Below are 22294 nucleotides of genomic sequence, written 5' to 3' on the forward strand. Positions count from 1 at the left end.
ATCAATCCTGACTCCGTTGCTTACCAGCTGTGAAACCTTGGGCAAATCACCTAACCTCTCTGATCTTCAGTTTTCTCCTCTGTGCAAGAAAGGTAACATTCCTTACCTTGTCAGGTTGTCCTTTTGATTTAATAAGCTAAATGTGTGGAGAATCAGGATATTGCCTAATACAAGAAGATATTCCAGGAATGATAGTGATTTTTATTACATAATTTTCTTCCATTACTTACTTTCTTATGTGTCTCCATCTTGTTTTCCCAACTAGACTGTAGCTTCTCTGCCATATTCAACTTCTTTACCACAATGCCTTGCACATGACGGGCACTAAATAACCATTAGTTATCAGTTTTCTAAAGCTTTAAATCAGAGGATGCGCTCTTTCAATTCAAGGTTCACTTATGAATTACTTGTTATTGTGAGACATTCTCAAGGAATTTTTTGCAGGTAACTCCTTTTCTGGGCCTCAAATTTTCCCATATAAAAAACAAATGTTTTGGTCTATAATTCTAGATGCACCGAGGTCCTTCTAGCATTAAAGTTTGGAAGCTATATATTCCTGAGGGCAAGCACTGTGTGTTACTCTCCTCCTGACCCTTCCACACTTACTATAATGGTGGTCACAGATTAAGTGACTTCCCAGTGCACGGAGAATAGAGTCCAGATGCCTCACCCAGCCTTTCCTCTAGCTTTCATCCTGTCCCTCACTCCATTCCAGACAGACTGTGTTTACTTTGCACCCCTAGAACTTTCCAAGCTTGATCTGCCTTGAGGTCTTTGTACTTGCTGTTTCTTACCATTTGGTTCTCTGCTCAAGCGTCTCCTCCGCGGAGGTCTCTCACCCCACCCCAGTCTCTCTATCCAACAACCCTGCTCTGTTTTTTTGTTCATGTCACGTCTCTCTGAAATTGTCTTATCATTTAGTCATTTATTTCCCTTTTTTGGTGTGCATTTTATTTGCATTTATTGTTTTCTCTCTCCACCTCTCCCTCTAGCCCCCAAATGTAAACTTCTATCTTGGATCCTTTTATATTCCTGCTGTAAAAAAAAAAAAAAACTTCGCACAAACTACACCCCTAAATAATTGAGAAATGACTGAATAAACTCTACCACACCTTACAGAGTAGTTTTTAGGTGGTGAGTTAAAATCCATGGCTGTCATGCCAGGTTCTAGTGAATTTAAGTATATGTCCTAAGCTAATTGCCATAGGTCTGAGTAAACATGGAGTAGGAAGAAACAAGGAATTCTTAGGAAGACAACTGCAAACAATCATATCAGCTTATCTAGAAACTTGCTGGCAGTGGGAAATTTAGAGATAATTTTTAAAGATGTAATTCATTTCTTTTTATTATGGAAAATTTCAAACATAAACATGGACTCTCTTGTGCACGGTGGTGGACAAACCCTAGGGTAGCCGCTCATCCTAGTATTCACACCCTTGTAATATCCCTTCCCCTGTGACTTGCTTTCTAACGGATAGAGTATGGCACATTTGATGTCACCCCTGTGTGATTACCTTGTGTTATATGAGATTCCATCTTGCTAGCAGGTTTGCTCTGGTGACTCTCCTTGCTGACGTAAGTGGCCGTGCTGGCCCATGAATGCCAGGTGCCACCTAGGAATTGAGGGCAGTCTCCAGTGGACAGCCAGCAAGAGCCAAGGTCTTCAGTCCTACAGCTGCAAGGAAATGAATTCTGCCAGTGACCCAAGTGAACATGGAAGCTGTTTCTTTTCCAGTTGAGCCTCCAGATGAGAATGCAGCCTAGCCAACACCTTGATGGCAGGTGCGAGACCCTAAGCAGATGACCCAAGTGCCTGGACACCTGACCCACAGAAACTGAGATAATAAATCTGTGTTGTTTTAAGCTTCTAGGTTTGTGATAATTTGCTGCCACAGATAACTAATAAAGATATATCTATCACCCAACATTAACAATTTTCAAGTTTGCCAATATCTATATCCTCATGTTTTTTGGGGGTGGAGGGGCTGGACTATTTTAAAGCACATGCAGATATTTTTGTATGTTTCTCTAATAGAGAAGGACTATTAAAAAGCATAACCACGATGCCAGAAAAATTAAGGGCTTAACTGAGAACAAGAATAGGAGTCTTTTTTTCAAGCAACCAAGTCAATGTATTTAGTATATTAATTGGACACCTGGAGAAAAGGTGCTTGAAATAAATCAAATAACATCCTGTTGATCCCATGAGCTAAAGGATAGGAGAGCATGGGAGTTTTCATTTGAATTGTCTGAGGTTTGCCAGTTGTTTTTTTAAAAATCAGTACAGCCGCAGAGTACTGAATTGTCCCTACAATGTGCTCATTGGTCATGCAATATCTAAAACCATTCGGACCCATTTCTAACTAAGGTCCTACCCATTCCCCTAACCTGCTTTATGATGGATCCTGGTAAATACCATTTTTATTCATAACTCCTTATAATTTCATGTCCTTCTCGAATTGCCATTCCCACCACTTTTTCCTTACTACAGGAAGCTCTTCCCAACCGGCCCTAGTTCTTTTCCTCTCTTGGATAAACCAATCTCATCTCCCTTTGACACCGCTCACCTAGGCAGCGCTTAATAAGTGAAATTCTCAGGGCTCTGCGTTCAATCCCATCTCGACCACCCGGGCGGTTTGTGATCTCTGGCAACTAGTCGGCTGGATACAATCGTGCCTCGCAGGGTTGTCGTGAAGATTAGATAAAGAACGTGCGTAACGTGTGAAGCGCCCAGCACCGAAAAGGCGCAGCAGAACCCTAGCCTTTCCCTTTGTTGGTTTCCATCTCCAACCAAACAGCACTAGAACGCTCAGCACCACGCCTCTCCCGCCCTCGTTGCGGAGGATGCAGGGATTTGTAGTTTTTTGGTCCCCTAGTCGCGTTTCCTCTCGGAGCCGGACGGCGAGAGGAAGAACTACACGTCCCAAAAGGCCGTGAAAGGAAATTGGGGCGCGGAAAACCGATCGTCCCCGCCCCGTCTTCGCTCTCGCGGCCCACCGGCTGTGCCCACGGCGGGAGGGTTCAGACCCCGCTGCAAAGCCAGGGCCGAGCGCACGAGCAGAGCCTTGGGGACAGTCGGGCGGGGCGGGAGAGCACAGCGGGTGGCCCCTCTGCCGCCGTGGGAGCTCGCGGGGGGAAAGGAGAGAAATAAAGCGAGCAAATTGTGAGCGCCCGTGTCGGAGAAGTGAGAAAGGGCAGGGGAAGCAGCAACGCACGCAGAGCCTGGCTGCCACGGGGCTTGTCGTCCGGGAGGGACCCAGGGCGCTTCGCTGTCCCCTCCTCTCCGCGGGAAGCCTGGAAACTGGCCGGGCACAGAGACTCCCGCCCGCAGCCCCCATCCCGGAGTCCGGCCCGCCTCGTGCAACGCCTCCCCATCCTGTCGCCGGGGCACCCCCAACCCACTCCCGGGCAGCAGCAGAGCCCCCGCCACTCGAGCACGCGCCCCGCTGGGGGAGGGAGAGGGAGAGTCGGGGCGGGCAGGGGAGGGTCACCACTCCGCGCCGGTTCCTCGGGTCCCCAGGAGTCGCCAGAATGGGTTTGCGTGTTGCTGCGTAAATGTGTGTCCCGAGGCGGCAGCAGCCGCCGGGAATAAACCGGGAGAAGCCGGGAAGTGGACAGAAGTCTGTGGGAACGCGCGCGGCGGGGCATCGGGTGCCCGGCCGGAGAGGCCCTTGGGCGATGCCGGAGGGAGTCCAGCGCCCGCCCCGGGGCCTCGCCTGCCCTGCTGGTGGGCACGGGGGCGGGGACCCTTCCGAGCCCGTGCGGGCTTCGCCCGAGAGAAGGAGGAGCCGGAGGAGGAGCCCGGCGGGCGAGGCGCCGGCCGCCGCCCACCGGGCCGGGAGGAGGCGGACCAGCTCGGAGCGAGGCGCGCGCGCCGGGACTCATCCTCGCAAACAAGTGTCTGTGGCGTTCGCCCCGCGGCCCAGAGACGCGCTCCGCCGCTCCCGGCGGCCCTCCTTGCGCCGGGCCTGGCTCCTATGGGGCCGGAGGGAACCAGGGAGCCCCTGGCCGCGCAGCCCGCGAGCCGCCGCCGCGACCCTCAGCCCAGGCGACTCCGGCAGCTCAGCGCGGGGGCCGCGGACTCGGCTCGGCTGCCAGGCGCGCCGGCGCGGGGTCGCCGCGCGAGCAGCGCTCGGGCTGTCGCCGAGCCCGCTCCTGACAGAATAACGTGCTTGGTTTCCCCACCCCTGGGAGGGGTTGCTGGGGCCGCAAGCTGCCTCCCAGTTTCCATCGCTCTCTCCTGTGGAGGATCCGCCGCCGGGAGGAAGGATTAGAATAAACCTGACCGAGGCGCAGAAGTGGCTCCTGAGGAAGCCGGCGCTGGGGCCGCCGCCTCGTGTCGCCTCTGGGCGACGGCGGCGGCGGGCCCATGAAAGACTGCGAGTACAGTCAGATCAGCACCCACAGCTCCTCCCCCATGGAGTCGCCCCACAAGAAGAAGAAAATCGCGGCCCGGAGGAAATGGGAGGTTTTCCCGGGAAGAAACAAGTTCTTCTGCAACGGGAGGATCATGATGGCCCGGCAGACGGGCGTCTTCTACCTGACTCTCATCCTCATCCTGGTCACTAGCGGACTCTTCTTCGCCTTCGAGTAAGTGGTGGCGAAAGCTCCCCGACGCCTGGCACCCCTCGCCTCCCCGATCCCTGTCCCTCTCCCCTCGCTACTTTCGTTTTCTAGAAGCCTTATCTATTGCATATTGTTAGATAATACAGACCCCGCACTCCCTCTTTTTCTTTGAAAGGTCTGTTTGCTTTTCGGTCCCCGGAGATAATGCAGTTCTGGGTCGGGCTCTGGGAGTGGAGGAGAAGGGAGAGAGGACACTTGGAAGGTGTGCCGGCCTTGTTGCACCCAAGGGTTGAGTGGCACCTCGCAGGTGACTGATTCTTGGCGCGGGCCCTACTGAGTTTGGAGACTAGCAAACCAGCCCAGATGTAGCCTTCTGTGGGAAGCGGGGATGAGGAAGATCCTTAAGTCAGGGATAAACAGAATCGACTTCCTTTCGTGCTCACGAGCTGTAGGGCATCTTGTGAAGCTCAGTTGACTAGATCTTCTACATACCCTCCCTGACTAATGAGAAATCTTGGTTATTTTAGGTCTCAGAGTGTTGGCCACTCCATGTGGCTTGGAAGGATAACTTCATTTTTCGTTCTCCTTAGATGTTCACCCTTGATCAATTTCTGATTTACTATCAGGTTTCTGAACGATTCACTTTAAAAACAGGTTTCAGTAAAAAAAAAAATGCTCCAAGCAAACACTTTCCCCTCCCCTCCCAATATTGGGGAACAGGTAAAAGGAGACTGTAGGCCTGTCAGGAAGAGTATGACACTTCATGGTAACTTATGATTCCAGAAACAAAACTTTGCGACTTTAGGGCTCTTATCGGGGAAAAAAGTGCATGCACGTCTTCTCCATTCAGGAAAATCAAATTGGCTGATAGCAACTATCTTCCTGCCAACTAACTAAAGATCTTCTTGTTTGTTAATAGTATTAGATAAAGTCATTTAACCACATTTCAGAATCCACTTCAATTGCTCTTATCTGGTCCAACATTTGCATTGCAGCTTCTTGTGTAATTCTTGGTATCTTATGCTCAATGAAACTTGTAGCTACTACCCTCTCCCATTGAAAAAAAAGCAATATATTTTTGGGGAGTTCTTTGCTTTTCCTAGCTATTATGGGGCATGATACTCTTTCTGCTTCTGTTGGATAGGGTTAATTAAAAGCTTTTGTGTATGTTTACTTTGTCTGTGGTAAGTATTAATAGGTTCTGACTTTGTGCCTGGTGTTTGATATTCCAAATGCTGTCTCAGTCAGAAATGGATGATCCCTTGACAATGTAATACTTTTCACTTAAAGCCCTGTGACTCTGAGGGGAAACATTTTGTGTCTGAACATTGTGCCGTGATGAACAATTTTAATGGGATTGAGTGAGAACAGGTGAGGAGAGAGATCTCGGATTTAAGCTCCTTAACTCCCCCAGCCTTTCTTACAGACAACACCTCCATTTCTGACTATGTAAAATTTCCAGGTCTCTTCTAGAAGGTTAACTTTGGTGCACATTTGAGACTAGTTGGTGGAGTCTGTCTGGGGACTTGGTAACGGGAGGGTAGGGGTATGGAGAGGCTTTCAGAATGATGGGAGAAATGCCGTGTCGTTCCTGCTGCTGCTCCCCTGCCCCCATCCAGAGCCACCCTCTTGTCCTTACAGACCTGGGGAACTGGGGGAAGGGGCCAGAGGTTCTGGGTGATTTTGCAGTGTGAGTCATAATAAATCCCGGCACTGACATGGTGATGTCATACGGTAGAACAGAAATGCCATCCTTCTGGTGGTGGCTTCATTACAGGTGTTCCCCTAGGTAGAGCATATTCACTATGTTCCTCATGTTAACAGTTTCGAATGGATCTATACTGGCATCTCTGCGCTTTTTTAGCAGTGTTAAGAGTGGATAAAATGGATTCATTTTGTGATTGTGTTGCAGAGCTTCAGCCACAAGTGTGTTTCATTTAGGATCGCGACTATTTCATTTTCTCTAGACACCCAAATCCCCACTGTATGGTTAGGGGTCCCCTGCAGTTATTACTTTTACTCTATTTTTACTTTCTTTTACTTTCTTCTTTCAAACACTGCTTTTAACCAAACCATCATAAGTTCATTTTCACCTCATCTCTGTGTGTTTCTTCCAAGAGTTCCCCAAAGGATCACTAGCAGGTTGTTAGGGATCTTCCTGTGTCAGCATTGTGTTAACGGAGGGCTGTAGGGATAAACATGTGCACTGGGATTTTATTAGCTACTGTCGGCAGCTTCAGTTTTAGATCGGCTCTACATGTATGTGTGTCTTTGGTGTCCAGGAGTGTTGCTTCAGTTGGCCAATTTGAAATTTCAAGAAAATAGGCTCATCGTAACATGATGCCTCAGTCACAGAAAATCATAGGGCTGCTCAAATCATAGAATGTTACGCTTTAGCAAGAATATTTGTCACTGTATTGCTTTTAAGTTCTTTACCATTGCTAATGCCAGAGTGAAATTAAATAACTTTGACCAAATTAATTTGATAGAGACTCAGAGCCCCAATTAGTCCCATGCACGGAAAATGAAATGCCAACAGGCTAGGAGAGATCAAGAGAGAATGCCAGTTTTGTCTGCTATCTGTCTGCCTTCCTTCTACCATTCCTTCAGTTATTTATTGAGCATATACTATGTGGTTGCCTATTTTGATTAATTTCATGTCTAGATAACTTTAATATTAGCAGAATTTGTTTTTAAACACGAGGGTCCATGTTTCTCCATACTGTAACACAAAGGCAAATATGAAATTTGAAAATAAGACATATAACTTCTAAACTTAGTTTTAGACCTCCTTTTCCTGCAACTCTTCTCCACCCCACCTCTCCTTCCTGACCTTGAAGAGATGGACAGGGAACTTTGTTCAAGAGAAGTGGACCTCTTGGAATGCAGCAACAGGTGTTGATACTGTCTTCAACCGTGGAAGAAAGGCAGGGTAGAATGATTTTTCTCACCTTGAAGATGAAGTGGTAGAGGCTTGGAGAGGTTAAATAATCACCTAAGATCACACAGTAATTAGTGGCCAGGCTTCTGGCTGGAAAGCCTGTGACCTTTCTGATGCTCTGTGCTGCTCCTCCCCCAAGTATATAATAGTGGCTACAGGCATGTATGCCTTTCGGAAGGACAGATCCCAAAATTCTTCCCAGAAGTATGACCTTAGACAAATTAGTTGACTTTTCTAAGCCTTGGTTTCCCAGTCTGTTAAATGGGATTAATAATATCTACCTTTAAACGTTGTGAAGATTAAATGAAGTGTATTTAGTACAGTGTCTGATACATAGTACTCATTAAATGGTACATGTTATTAGAGCAGAACTTAGAAATAGCCTCCCAAGGACTCTGGTCACCCCTTCCTGAGAACCTGTGAAGGGTGGAGTATGTGGATTAAGAAGCAAGCATGACAGTGATAGCATATTAGGGCGGAAAAAATGTGGAACTGTGTAGTCTGCAGTTGAACAGAGACCTTGGCGTGAGTCTGAGGGGCAGCTTTGCTCTTGCGCCTTTCATCCAGACCCTGAGCGAGGGCAGTGAGCAAGCCTACAAGAAGCAGGGACTACATCTCATTTCCATCCTTGGAGCTGCCATCTCAGAATCGAGAAGACAGTAATAAAGCAACTAGAAGAAACCTGAAGCAACTCTCCACTCTTTGTCAAGTAGGGCGGGGCTATTTATCTTTAGATGTCTTTTATTCAACGTATGTAGTACTGGTCCAAAGTGACAGCATTACATGGCTGTGTTTAAGAGGGAAGGGTGGAAGTTGGTTGCAGTGCTGTGGAGACATCTCACTGCTCCTTGCACTTACTGAGGGGCTGGCTCATCAAACACTCCCTACAACGTCCTCATTCTCACACACCCCAGAATTGCCATTTGAAAAGATCAGTGAACATTATCAATTTCTTCCTCTCTGACTTACACACACATATAGCCCACTTTTTTTTTTTTTTTCTTTTGCGGTACGCGGGCCTCTCGCTGTTGTGGCCTCTCCCGTTGCGGGGCACAGGCTCCGGACGCGCAGGCTCAGCGGCCACACGTCATGGGCCCAGCCGCTCCGCGGTATGTGGGATCTTCCCGGACCGGGGCACGAACCCGTGTCCCTTGCATCGGCAAGCGGACTCTCAACCACTGCGCCACCAGGGAAGCCCTTCCTTTATTTTGTAACTAAACACTTTAAACAGATAAAGCACTCTGTGGTATATATGAAGGTTACCCAACAACCACCAACATGTAGAGTAGTTTTGTATCTTATAGGTTCTTGTGTTTGGATACTTGAATTTATATAGTAGGACTTTTAAGGATTCTATTGACTACTTGTATTTCACTGTCTTCTCTCAGCTAGTGGGAACTGACATCAAATTATGCAGAAAGGACTCTTGTAGGTCCCTATAACAGGGTAATGATGATCAGTTATTTATCGGGCTATATCTACATAACCTGGAGAGTTTTCTTTTGCAATACAATGCTACACATAATTTATTCAAGGCAGAGTTATTATGTCTTAGCAGGAGAAATTAAGGGTTTCAAGGAAGCATGTTCATTGTTTTGTAGCTCAGGTTGTTAGGAAAGGGAAAACTGTGGTGGTCAATAGATGCTTATAATTAGATACACCCAGAAATATGGATCTGATAAAATGTCAGTTGGTTCAAGTAAGAGTTGGGGACTTTCTTAATGCTTTTGTTTAGTTCTTCACTAAATATAAAAGTTGGTCCTAATTTAAACTAATTTTTATAAACTGGATAATCTTCTAGTATTTCTCCAATTCCCCCCCCCATTTAAAAAATATAATATTAGATTGATATAGAAGATTATATATAACAACACACATGCAATTTTGAAATAAAATACTTTTCATGAGTATAAAGAGCCCCCATGAAACTACCACTCACTCAAGAACCATATCAATACCAGGGCTTTTGAAAAAAAAAAAATACCAGGACTTTTGAATCTACTTATATCCTTTGGGTTTCAGCCCTGTCCCATCTTCCTGCCCCTCCCTGAAGTCATTGCTACCTGAGCTAGTCATTATTAATGCCTTGCCCTGTTTTCCTCAAGATTGTTGAATGTATGCATTCCCAAACAATAGGTTGTTTAGTTTGGCTTATTTTTCTATATAAAAAATATAAAGAAAATTTTCTTCTATATATAAAAAAATAATGAAAATCTTTTATTTAAAAAAACTCTCTCTTCCTCCTCTCTCCCTCTCTGACCCATTGAAGAGTAAGTTGCAGATGTCATGCTCTTTTATATCTATATTTTTCAGCATGTAATTCTTAAGAAAAAGGGTGTTCTCTTATACAAACACAGTATTAGCATCAATTTCAGGAAATTTAACATGGATACAATAATCCACATTCAAATTTTGCCTTTGTCCCAATACTGGTGGGTTAAAGTTTATCATCTTGGTATTTGTTTTCTATTTATCTAATATGTTTTGTCTCTTTTCTTCCTTCTTGCCTTCCTTTAGGTGAATTGCCTATTTTTAGTATTCCATTTTATTTCCTTTAAAAAAATGTGGGCTATGTTTCTTTGTATATTTTTAGTAGTTGCTTAAGAGATTAGAATATGCATCTTTACTCTTTAGTAGTCTACCTCCAAATAGTAATATTGTACTTCAGAAATAATGAAGAAACCTATAATGTTATAATTCCACTTCTCCCACCCTTTGAACTCTTATTGTCATATATTTTATATCTGTGTATGATACAAGTCCAGTAATGTTATTATTTAAAAACAGTCAGTATTTAAAAGAAACATAAATGTATATACATATATAAAATAAATATACTTTAAAATAAAACCTATACAAACATATAAAATCTAAGACACATATACATTTGTACCTATATGAAATAGAGATAATTTTAAATAGAATTTTGTATTTATCCTCACATGTTTACTATTTCTGTTACTCTTTATTTCTTTCATCTGTATTATTTCCCTATGACCTAAAGTACTTCTTTCAGTGTTTCTTGTATGCAGGTCTGCCGGTGACAAGTTCTCTTAGTTTTTGTTTTGACAGTGTTTATTTTGCCTTCATTTTTATTTTGCCTTCAATGTTTATTTTGCCTTCATATTTTCACTGGATATAGAACTCTAGTTTGACAGTTTTTTTCTATCAGAACTTTGAGGATGTTGGCCCATTGTCTTCTGGCTTCTTTTGTTTCCAGTGAGAAGTTAGCTCTTATTTTTTGCATTTCCTCCTGTATGTAACTGGTGAACTTTTTCCCAGGCTGATGTTCTCTTTATCTTCTGTTTTTTGGTTTCAGCAGCTGAATGAGGATATAACTGAGGTGTGGTTTTCTTTATATGGATCCTGCTTCAGGTTTACTAAAGCTTTGGGGATCTGTGGATTGATATGTTGAAGTTTTGGAAAATTTTCATCCATTATTTCTTCAAAAATTTTTTTGTCTTGTTCTCCCTCTTCTCCTGGAACTCCATTTATTTATATATGATACCATTTTATATAGTTCCTTACATCTTGGATTTTTAAAAATTTTTTTCTGTGTTTTTCTTTTATCTCTGTGTTTCAGTTTGACTAATTCCAGTTGGTCTGTCTTCAAGTTTACTGATCTTTTTCTCTCCTGTGTCCTGTCTATGATGAGGCCTCTTTGATACCTTATTTTTTATTTTGAGCATTTCTGTATTTGAAAAACTAGTTTTTCTAACATTAGTTTAAAAAAATAATTTCCATTCTTCTCCTGAAATTATCTGTTTATGTCCATATTTTCTTTTTATTTGCATGTATCTTTTTACTTTTATTTTTTAATTTTTTTGAATTTTATTTTATTTTTTTATATAGCAGGTTCTTATTAATTATCCATTTTACACATATTAGTGTATACATGTCATTCCCAATCTCCCTATTCATCACACCACCACCCCCCGCCACTTTGCCCCCTTGGTGTCCATACGTTTGTTCTCTACATCTGTGTTTCAATTTCTGCCCTGCAAACCAGTTCATCTGTACCACTTTTTTAGGTTCCACATATATGTGTAAATATATGATATTTGTTTTTCTCTTTTTGACTTTCTTCACTCTGTATGACAGTCTCTAGATTCATCCATGTCTCTAAAAATGACCCAATTTCGTTCCTTTTTATGGCTGAGTAATATTCCGTTGTATATATGTGCCTCATCTTCTTTATCCATTTGTCTGCCAATGGGCATTTAGGTTGTTTCCATGACCTGTCTATTGTAAATAGTGCTGCAATGAACATTGCGGTGCATGTGTCTTCTTGAATTATGGGTTTCTCTGGGTATATGCCCAGTAGTGGGATTGCTGGGTCATATGGTAATTCTATTTTTAGTTTTTTAAGGAACCTCCATACTGTTCTCCATAGTGGCTATATCAATTTACATTCCCACCAACAGTGCAAGAGGGTTCCCTTTTCTCCACACCCTCTCCAGCATTTATTGTTTGTAGATTTTCTGATGGTGCCCATTCTGACTGGTGTGAGATGATACCTCATTGTACTTTTTTTTTGTGGTACGTGGGCCTCTCACTGTTGTGGCCTCTCCCGTTGCGGAGCACAGGCTCTGGACGCGCAGGCCATGGCTCACGAGCCTAGCCGCTCCGCGGCATGTGGGATCTTCCCAGACCGGGGCACGAACCCGTGTCCCCTGCATCGGCAGGCGGACTCTCAACCACTGCGCCACCAGGTAAACCCCTCATTGTACTTTTGATTTGCATTTCTCTAATAATTAGTGATGTTGAGCAGCTTTTCATGTGCTTCTTGGCCATCTGTATGTCTTCTTTGGAGAAATGTCTATTTAGGGCTTCTGCCCATTTTTTGATTGGGTTGTTTGTTTCTTTAATATTGAACTGCATATATATTTTGGAGATTAATATATATTAATATATAGTTTGGAGATTAATCCTTTGTCCATTGATTCATTTGTAAATATTTTCTTCCATTCTGTAAATATTTTCTTCCATTCATTTGTAAATATTTTCTTCCATTCTGTAAATATTTTCTTCCATTCATTTGTAAATATTTTCTTCCATTCTGTAAATATTTTCTTCCATTCATTTGTAAATATTTTATTCCATTCTTCCATCTTGTTTAGTTTCCTTTGATGTGCAAAAGCTTTTAAGTTTTTGATTAGGTCCCATTTGTTTATTTTTGTTTTTATTTCCATTACTCTAGGAGGTGGATCAAAAAAGATCTTGCTGTGATTTATGTCAAAGAGTGTTCTTCCTATGTTTTCCTCTAGAGTTTTATAGTGTCTGGTCTTACATTTAGGTCTCTTACCCATTTTGAGTTTATTTTTGTGTATGGTGTTAGGAAGTGTTCTAATTTCATTCTTTTACATGTAGCTATCCAGTCTTCTCAGCACCACTTATTGAAGGGACTGTCCTTTCTCCATTGTATATCCTTGCCTCCTTTGTCTTAGATTAGTTGACCATAGGTGCATGGGTTTATCTCTGGGCTTTCTATCCTTTTCCATTGATCTGTATTTCTGCTTTTGTGCCAGTACCATATTGTCTTGATTACTGTAGCTTTGTAATTTCATTTGCATGGAATATCTTTTTCCATCCCCTCACTTTCAGTCTGTTTGTGTCCCTAGGTCTGAAGTGGATCTCTTGTAGACAGCATACAGATGGGTCTTGTTTTTTTATCCATTCCGAGAGCCTGTGTCTTTTGGTTGGAGCCTTTAATCCATTCATGTTTTAGGTAATTATCAATATGTATGTGCCTATTACCATTATCTTAATTGTTTTGGGTTTGTTTTTGTAGGTCCTTTTCTTCTCTTGTGTTTCCCACTTAAAGAAGTTCCTTTAGCATATGTTGTAGAGCTGGTTTGGTGGTGCTGAATTCTCTTAGCTTTTCTCGTCTGTAAAGCTTTTGATTTCTCCATCGAATCTGAATGAGATCCTTGCAGGGTAGAATAATCTTGGTTGTAGTTTCTTCACTTTCATCACTTTGAATATGTCATGCCACTCCCTTCTGGCTTGTGGAGTTTCTGCTGACAAGTCAGCTGTTAACCTTATGGAAGCTCCCTTGTATGTTGTTTGTCATTTTTCTCTTGCTGCTGTCAATAATTTTTCTTTGTCTTTAATTTTTGCCAATTTGATTACTGTGTGTCTCGGTGTGTTTCTCCTTGGATTTATCCTGTATGGGACTCTCTGCACTTCTTGGACTTGTGTGTCTATTTCCTTTCCCATGTTAGGGAAGATATCATTATTCTGAATTCTTTTTCTGGTAGGTTGCCTATCTCCGCTTGATTTAGTTGTTTTTCTGGGGTTTTATCTTGTTCCTTCATCTGGTACATAGCCCTCTGCCTTTTCATCTTATCTATCTTTCTGTGAATGTGTTTTTTGTTCCACAGGCTGCAGGATTGTAGTTTTTCTTGCTTCTGCTGTCTGCCCTCTGGTGGATGAGGTTATCTAACAGGCTTATGCAAGTTTCCTGATGGGAGGGACTGGTGGTGGTTAGAGGTGGGTGTTGCTCTGGTGGGCAGAGCTCAGTAAAACTTTAATCTGCTTGACTGCTGAAGGGTGGGGCTGGGTTCCCTCCCTGTTGGTTGTTTGGCCTGAGGCAACCCAACACTGGAGCCTACCTGGGCTGTTTGGTGGGGCTAATAGCAGACTCTGGGAGGGCTCACGCCAAGGAGTACTTCCCAGAACTTCTGCTGCCAGTGTCCTTGTCCTCATGGTGACACACAGCCAACCCCCCGCCCCCGTCGCCACCTCTACAGGAGACCCTCCAACACTAGCAGGTAGGTCTGGTTCGGTCTCCTCTGGGGTCACTGCTCTTTCCCCCGTTCCTGATGCACACACTACTTTGTGTGTGCCCTCCAAGAGTGGAGTCTGTTTCCCCCAGTCCTGTCAAAGTCCTGCAATCAAATCCCGCTAGCCTTCAAAGTCTGATTCTCTGGGAATTCCTCCTCCTGTTGCTGGACCCCCAGCTTGGGAAGCCTGATGTGTGGCCCAGAACCTTCACCCCAGTGGGTGGATTTCTGTGGTATGTGTCCTCCAGTTGGTGAGTCCCCCACCCGGCAGTTATGGGATTTGATTTTATTGTGATTTTGCCCCTCCTACCATCTCATTGCGGCTTCTCCTTTGTCTTTGGACATGGGGTATCTTTTCTGGTGATTCCAGTGTCTTCCTGTCGATGCTTGTTCAGCAGTTAGCTGTGATTCCAGTGCTCTCGCAAGAGGGAGTGAGAGCACGTCCTTCTACTCCGCCATCTTGAACCAGTCTCTTTATGTCCATATTTTCTACTGGATACTTTAACATATTTTTTGTAGTTATTTTGGCGTCCTTGCCTAATGGTGCCGGCATCTGTCATCTCTGGATCTGCTGCTTTTGCCTATTTCTTCTCTTGACTGTGGCTTACAGTTTCTTCCTTCTTTGTATTTCTTGTAATTTTTGATTACGTGCTAGATAGTGTGTGTAAAAGAATTGTTGACCCTTCAGTAATTTAAAAGGGCATGGCCTTCTTTCAGGCCAGTAAAGTGTGCGCTGAGTCAGTCTCATTTGTAATTGAGATGGGTGTGTGTGCTGGTGACTCTTTAGTTAGATTCATTTCATCCCTGACTTTAGATGTTTTGAGGGAAGAATCAGGACTTTCCCTTTAGCGGGGATTGGGATCTTATCCCCGGCAAAACTCTTCACGCTTCACAGCCCAGCACCAGCTTACTGGGGAAGATTTGTTCTTCAGCGAGACTGCCAGCTTTTTGGGTTGCTGGAGAGTTTTCTTTGCAGTCTTGCCCCAGCTCTCTATACCTAGGACATCTCTTTTTGACCGGCTGTTCAGTCTCCGCTTTTGGATCACTGCAGAGTGGCCTGAGTGACGGCCTGAAGTGCCTGAGAGATTTTCTTATATTTTTATGCTCTCACCCCTGCCTTACCCTTGGGGACAGTCCCATAGGTGTCAGGGCTGACGTCTCTCAACACTCCTGCCCTATCTAAGCCTTTGGTGTATTCTTGCTATGTGTTTGGTGAAGATCCACGGGGAAGAGTTGGCTGGTGGCGTAGCCCTACCTTGTGGCTGTGTCTTCTTGGAATTCTAATCCATAGAGCAGTCCACTTGTAGCCATTAACCTAATTAAAAATTTGCTGGTTTCTCCTTTTCCCTGTCTATGGTGGATTCCTGTTCCTCCTGCCACTTCGCTAGGAATGAAAGCTGGGAATGGCCTGACACATTTAGGCTTCTTTGCATCCTCAGCTCCCTGATATATTTTAAAAACTGTGCTTTGTAGCTAATCTGGCTTGTTCTCATTGTTAGAGTGGGAGGGATTGCTCTTACAATTTTCAACTTGTGATTTTTTTAGCTTAATGTGGTGTTTCTCAGATTCATTTATGCTGTTGCATATATATGTAATTAGTTTTTATTGCTATAATATTTGGTTTGTTTAAATATGCTCAATGTATTCCTTATACTCTTTCTAATGTTTCTTTCTTTGACTTCTCACTGATTCTTGGCATTTACTATCACTTTATAGGGTAGAATATGCAAGGCTGCCTCTGCATAGGTTTTGATTTCTTCTTAAGGATGTCCTGGCAATGACTATGGTGTCTAGACCCAAATGCTTAGGCCTGGGTAACTGAGAGAGTTTAGCATGGGATGCAATCTGTTACGCTTTTACATGATAAAATATTTATCAAAATGATAAATCATGACTATCAACTCGTCATTGAAGTTGTATACAATTAAGAGCAAGGTTTAAAGAAATATATATCCTTATGATGAGTGAGGTACTTTATCACAAATTTCACCTTCATCTTCATAGGTTAATTTGGCATTAGTTTTTCATTGATTTTAAGAGAAAACTTTAACTTTTTTCCCCTCACTTGTAATGATTTGGGTTTGGAAACTCTTCTCTCATCTCATGTGTAACTTAGATACAGCCCCTCAGAGTACCTGTAATTAAGATTCTGTTACCAGCCTCTTCTCATGTAGCTGGTTTTCGTTGACAGTCCTGATAGAAGGATTTCTGATTGAACCAGCCAGCGCTGTTCTCTTATAGACTCGTCAGTCTCCCTGCTCTACTTGAGAGAGAAAAATCTCTTCCCCTGCCAGGATCAGGCCCAGGATGAAGAGAAATGTGATGGCTGTGTGTGTGTGTGTGTGTGTGTGTGTGTGTGTGTGTGTGTGTGTGTCGTGAGTGGGGGGGTGAGTGGGATGAGGTGTATGGCGAGTGGCACAGAGAGTCCACAGATTAACAACGGCCAATTGCCTTGTGGCAGACTCCATTTCTCCAATTTGTAGAGGTTGTCCTATCCTTAATTTTGGCCTGTTTCAGCCCCTACCTCCTTGACCCTTCAGCTGAGAGCTGTCATACCATTAGAATAGACTTCCTTGTTCCCCCACCTCCCCCAGAGATTTTTGAAGTAGACTGGCTTTCAACTATAAGGAGACTATTTTATTTCAGAACATTTTAAGTGTATTTGGAGAGAACAAACCGTTAAGAAATGTGAATTTCCATACATCTTCAAACTGGGCTTTCAAAACTTCTGACTTCAGAGACCACGGGGGCTGGTCTTGCTGTTGAGAGCCATTGGAATGCAACAAGGCTGTGCAAGGTGGCTGATGGAGGAGGGTGTAGCCAACGGCCCCCTAGGGTGGATGTGGTTGGCCTGGAGATAGTCTTATCTGTGGAGGAACGGCTGGCTGTCTAACTCACTTGGGAAAGAGTTTAAGTTTTATAGTCTGCTATCTTTTGATGGTTTTCAGGCGCTTCTCATGAAACAGCTTATTTTAACACAGAACGCTGGAGTCTATTAGAGGCATGAGTCCTACTTACTGTGATGGGAAATTACTGTCTCTCCTTGTACAGATAGTAGATTTTGTCTTCCTTGACAAAATCCAGTGTCCCTTTTTTTCCGTTTTTCTTTTTCCTTTTCCCTCAGTGGTATAAGAGCCTGTGAGTACGTTTTTTTTGGAAACTTTTTCTTTCTTTAGCTTTTAGGATGTTCATCTTCTACTTACCTGTAGTTACTTCTTTTTTCCCTGTATTATATCTGCTGTGTCCTCCTTGCCCTTAATTACCTTTGTCCATTTCCTGTCTGCCTTTCTTACTTTCTCAAGCAAGTCTGAGCCATCATGGTGACACTCTTACCTCTTCCAATGTGACTTCATCGGTCTCTTGTCCCCTGCTTAGAGCACCTGCCCTCCTGTCTTGCATTTCCTCTTGCCTGTGGAGACCTTTACCCAGATGTCCTCTGATGCCCAGAAAGCAAGGTATTGAAAACCAAATGCATTGTTCATGGCTCCACCATTCTCATTAAAGAAAACACTCCTCCTCGCCAGAGTTCATCCTGGAAGTGTTCTCTCTTTTCACCTTCCTCATATACTTTCAGTTACCACACTCTACTAATCTTTTGCTTTAATGTCTCTTAGGATGTATTCTTCCTGTTATCATACTTATGTAGTAGGTTTCAAACATATTCACAAAATCTTTAACCCTCTTCCCATCAAAAAAAAAGATGGAGTGTAATTCTCCCCTCAAATATGGTCCAGCCTTAGAGACTCAGTTCTAAAGAACAGAACATGGCAGAAGCGATGCTGTGTGATTTCTGAGGCTAGGTTAGGAAATGTGGTAACGCTTCCACCTGGTGCATGGGCCATCTCTCTCTCTCTCTTGCTCTCTCGTACTGGGGACATGTACCTTAGAGCCCTGAGCTGCTATGTAAGAAGTCTAGCTATATAATACAGAGACCATGAGGAGAGACCCCAGGCCATATAGAGACAGAGGTGCCCACAGATGCCCAGCTGTTCTAGCCTCTGGCTGTTGGAGTCTTTATGGCTCAGAGGCTAGGTATGTGAGCGTGTGAGCCTTCACATGGTTCCATTCCATGCCTCCCCAGTCAGTCTCTGAGCCACCCTGGTCGAAGCTGAAAGGAGCAGACATGAGCTATCCCTGCCCAGCTCTGCCCACACTGCAGATTCGTGAACAAAATAATGTTTCAAGCCAGTATGCTTTGGGGAGGTTTATTAGACAGCCACAGTAACTGGAAAACTTCACCCCCAGAGTTTCTCAGATGAAGTGTTGAGGCTGGGTTGGAGCATGCAGCAATCCGTGTGTGACAACACTCAGTGCTGGAGTTAGAGAATTTGTTTTTAATTACAGTGGATTCAAGGCCAGTTCCTCTCACTTACCTCCATTCCAACGTGGCCTTGAGCAGGAGAGAAAGGAGTTGCAGCTAGATAAGGCATCCCAAAGCGTGCCGACCCCAGATCTCCCTTGGGAGAGGTGTCCTTTGTCGCATGTGTCCTGGTGGGAAAGTAGTTTAGTCCCAGTGGTCTAGGCCCTCATCACCCCGGGCCACTCCCGGCTTTCTTTCTCAGGTTCCCTTCCATGGTGTGTTCGTTGCATTTATAGTGATAGACTCACATGCCCATTATGTGGAAAAGTAAATCCACACAAAACTTAAAAAGTGGTGTTCAAGGACTTTCTGGATTTCTCCCGCTTTATTGAGTATAGATGAGAACCTCTATTCTCTAAGAGCTCTGTGTTGAGCAGTCCTGTCTGTTTATTTTGGAGAGGGTTGAATGTGGAAACACGGCCCCGATAGGGATGCCTCCCTGACACTGTTGTGAACTGGATGTCCACTCTTCCCTGTTATTGAGAAGGCCAGGGACCTGGCTCGCCTGCCTGTCATGCTTCTGACCTACTGAGGCCTTCCCAATAACGGCCTGTGGTGACCTTGTATCTGCAGAGCTGTGCTGCCCCAGAAGTGGGCACTAGACAACCAGTGACTCCCAGCCATCTGATCTTTCAGATTTATATAATCGATGCCATTTATCATCTTGAATGGTACTATTTTGGGGTCTTTTAATGCCATGAATTTCCCATATACACATTCTTGATAACAGATAAGGGCATATTTGAACATATAAGCCAAAGTCAAGTTAAATCCTGCAGCTATATATAGTCTATTTGTCTTTATAACCAGGGAGAAGAATTCTTTACCCAGATTATCTCATACTTACCAACTTGATATAAATTTTCCTGCTTCTTTTTTTTTTTCTGTACGCGGGGCTCTCACTGTTGTGGCCTCTCCCGCTGCGGAGCACAGGCTCCGGACGCGCAGGCTCAGCAGCCATGGCTCACGGGCCCAGCCGCTCCGCGGCATGTGGGATCTTCCCGGACTGGGGCACGAACCCGTGTCCCCTGCATCGGCAGGCAGACTCCCAACCACTGCGCCACCAGGGAAACCCTAAATTTTCCTGCTTCTTTTTAAGACAGCAACTTATGCAAATTAAATTCCACAATGGTCCCAACACACACATATAAATGATGATTTCTACTCTGTTTAGAAGACCTACTGAGTTTGTGTTTCTCTTCCTATTCCATTAGCTTTAAGCATATTTTACACAGATATTTCAAAAGGTATGCTCTTGCCTTTTTAAAAATAAATAGATACTGAAAGTCAGAGAACTCTTCATCACAGCATTATTATTTAGTCAGGATTAACATTGTATAAAAAGAAATTATTTCTTCTTTGGCTCAAAATTTAAAAAAGGGTAAAAAGTATTATTTTAAAGCTATATGCCTTTATTGAAGTAGGAAACTATTTCCGTTCTATTTTTCCTTTAGAAGTTGAAGTGGCAGCCAAACAGAATCCCACTCATTTGTAACTAAACTCTTCCGCCTCTTGGCTGTGGATGGTTACGATTGATCGGGAAAATGTCATCTCCTAGAACGTGAGATTAATATTCTTCTTCATTCTAAAGAAGGTGTGAAATTATTGATTTCACAGTGTTGTGTGAGTTTGTTCCTATCACCCAGAGTTGACCCTAGTTGTTTTCAAGAAAGATCTTAAGCTTTCCTGAGTGGGAGCCCCGAATAAGCATAAAAGGGGAGAGTTCAAGTGTGGAAATAAGTGAAGACTCGCATTCCTTTCACCTCATTCCCTTTCCCGCACGTAAGTTTTCTATTGCTGTCATAGCAAATTACCACACACTTAGTGGCTTAAAATGATACCGATTTATCATCCGACCATTCTGTAGTTTAGAAGTCCACCACAGGTCTCCGTGGACTAAAATCCAGGTGTCAGCAGGGTGTCCTCCTCTGGCAGCTCTAAGGGAAATCCATCCGCTTGCTTTCTCCAGCTTCTAGAGCTGACCTGTGGCCCCTCTCTCTGCCTTCAAAGCCAGCCACAGTCCCTCTCTGGGTGCCTTCCTTCTGTAATCACACCTCCCTCTGCCGACGGCCAGAAAAGGCCCTCCACTTTTAAGAGCCCATGTGATTAGATTGGGCCCACCCAGATCACCCAGGGTAACCCCCCCATCTCAAGGCCTTTAATTTAATCACAGATGCAAAGCCCCTTTTACAATGTAAGGTGACACATTCACAAATACCAGGGGTTAGGACACGGATGTCTTTGGGTGTCCATTATTCTGTCTGCTATACCCCAAGTCCTTGTAGTTTCCATGTTAAGCTGGACTTGAAATGCTGAAGACTTTGATACACCCTGGAGAGAAGGGCTTGTTAATCAGACATCATAAAGTGGGTGCATGAAACGGACCCCTTGATTATTTGCAGAATTCCGAGGAATTCCAAATGAGATGAGGCAGAGTATCTCAGGGATGGACTGAACTTGACTCACCTGATTAATGTCACAGGTAGGGTCCCCAGGGAAGCCGACTCTACAGGTTTACCTGTAGAACATTTAGCAGGGAGCTACACCTACGGGGGAGCAACACCTGTGGGGGACAAAGGGAGAAGCACCGGGCAGACAAGTCACTATAATGTCTCCGCCGATCTTGCCGGCCAAGGAAACGGGTCTTTATAGCCCTGCGTTAACCAGCGTTAGATGTCAGCTGCCCCAGGAAGGGGGCGAGATCTCCGGTGAGACCACTCTCTCCAGCTGCAGGCAGTTTTCTGAGAGAGACTCGGCTGAAAGCTGGTAGATACCAACGTTCCCCGCAGCTGGGGGAGTGGGTGCTTCTGTCCTGAAAGAATAGGTGGTGGGGTGCGGTCAGGGGTTGGGGGTGGCTATCCGTCTGCCTGACGACAGCATCCACTACAGTTAGGCACAACTGAATGTTGCAGATGGGTCAGCTGCCCAGTCGGATGACCCAGGCTTTGGGGGACAAACCAATTGCAGGGGTAAGAGGGAATCCAGCCTGGCAGGCAGCCGATGGGATCGGGGTGGCCCAGTGATTTAATCTTGTGGAGTTTGGAGACAGGGAGGTGTGTCAGTGGAGGGCAGGGTCTCAGGCCCAAGACTGAGGTTCAGCGAGAAGTTTTGTTCCTGGCGGGTGGGGACGGGGCTGGTGGGGCATAAGTGCCAGGTGAGGCTCCGGTTCTGGAGCACCGTAGATCAGGGCCTCAAGCACAGGGAACCTGACGAGCCCAGGGCGGGGATGTAGTCCTAGGACCGGACACAGTGTCAGGGTGGAGGGGCAGTCGGCTGGCAGAGGGGAGAGCCCCTGATGGTGGGCTGCTGCCGCTCTGTGCCCTCTGGGGCTGCATCTAAGGGCCTGCTGAGTTTGGGGTAGAAAAGGAACATGAGGCTAGAAACCAGGCTGAACTTGGCATGTAACTACATTTCTTTCTCAGTGTATGATAGACTTGTCTCCCCAAAGAAGGCTTTTAAATATTTCATTGTTTTCCTCCCCTCTTTCTACCTTAGACAGGATAATGGGAGTAATTAGTGATGCTCTAGAAAAAGACTTGAAAAAGAACTTTCTCTTCTGAGTGAGGAAGGCTGTGGAAATATTTTATAGGAACACAGTACATTGTATCAAATGAAACTATTTCTTCTTCACTTTAGAACAGA

The 22294-nt window shown here is 44.4% G+C and overlaps 1 protein-coding gene across 1 annotated transcript in view; it reads left to right on the plus strand.

Moving 5' to 3' along the window:
- ZDHHC14 (zDHHC palmitoyltransferase 14) overlaps window positions 1–22294 on the plus strand; it is a 274480-nt gene that overhangs the window by 469 nt on the left and 251717 nt on the right. Inside the window, exons 2-3 of the mRNA XM_024747851.1 lie at window positions 3521–4168; window positions 4315–4590. Coding sequence (XP_024603619.1) covers window positions 3521–4168; window positions 4315–4590 — 924 coding nt within the window. The remainder of the gene's footprint in view (window positions 1–3520; window positions 4169–4314; window positions 4591–22294) is intronic.

This window comes from Neophocaena asiaeorientalis, unplaced genomic scaffold (genome assembly GCF_003031525.2).
Source record: "Neophocaena asiaeorientalis asiaeorientalis breed wild unplaced genomic scaffold, Neophocaena_asiaeorientalis_V1.1 scaffold123, whole genome shotgun sequence".
Lineage (NCBI taxonomy): Eukaryota > Metazoa > Chordata > Mammalia > Artiodactyla > Phocoenidae > Neophocaena > Neophocaena asiaeorientalis.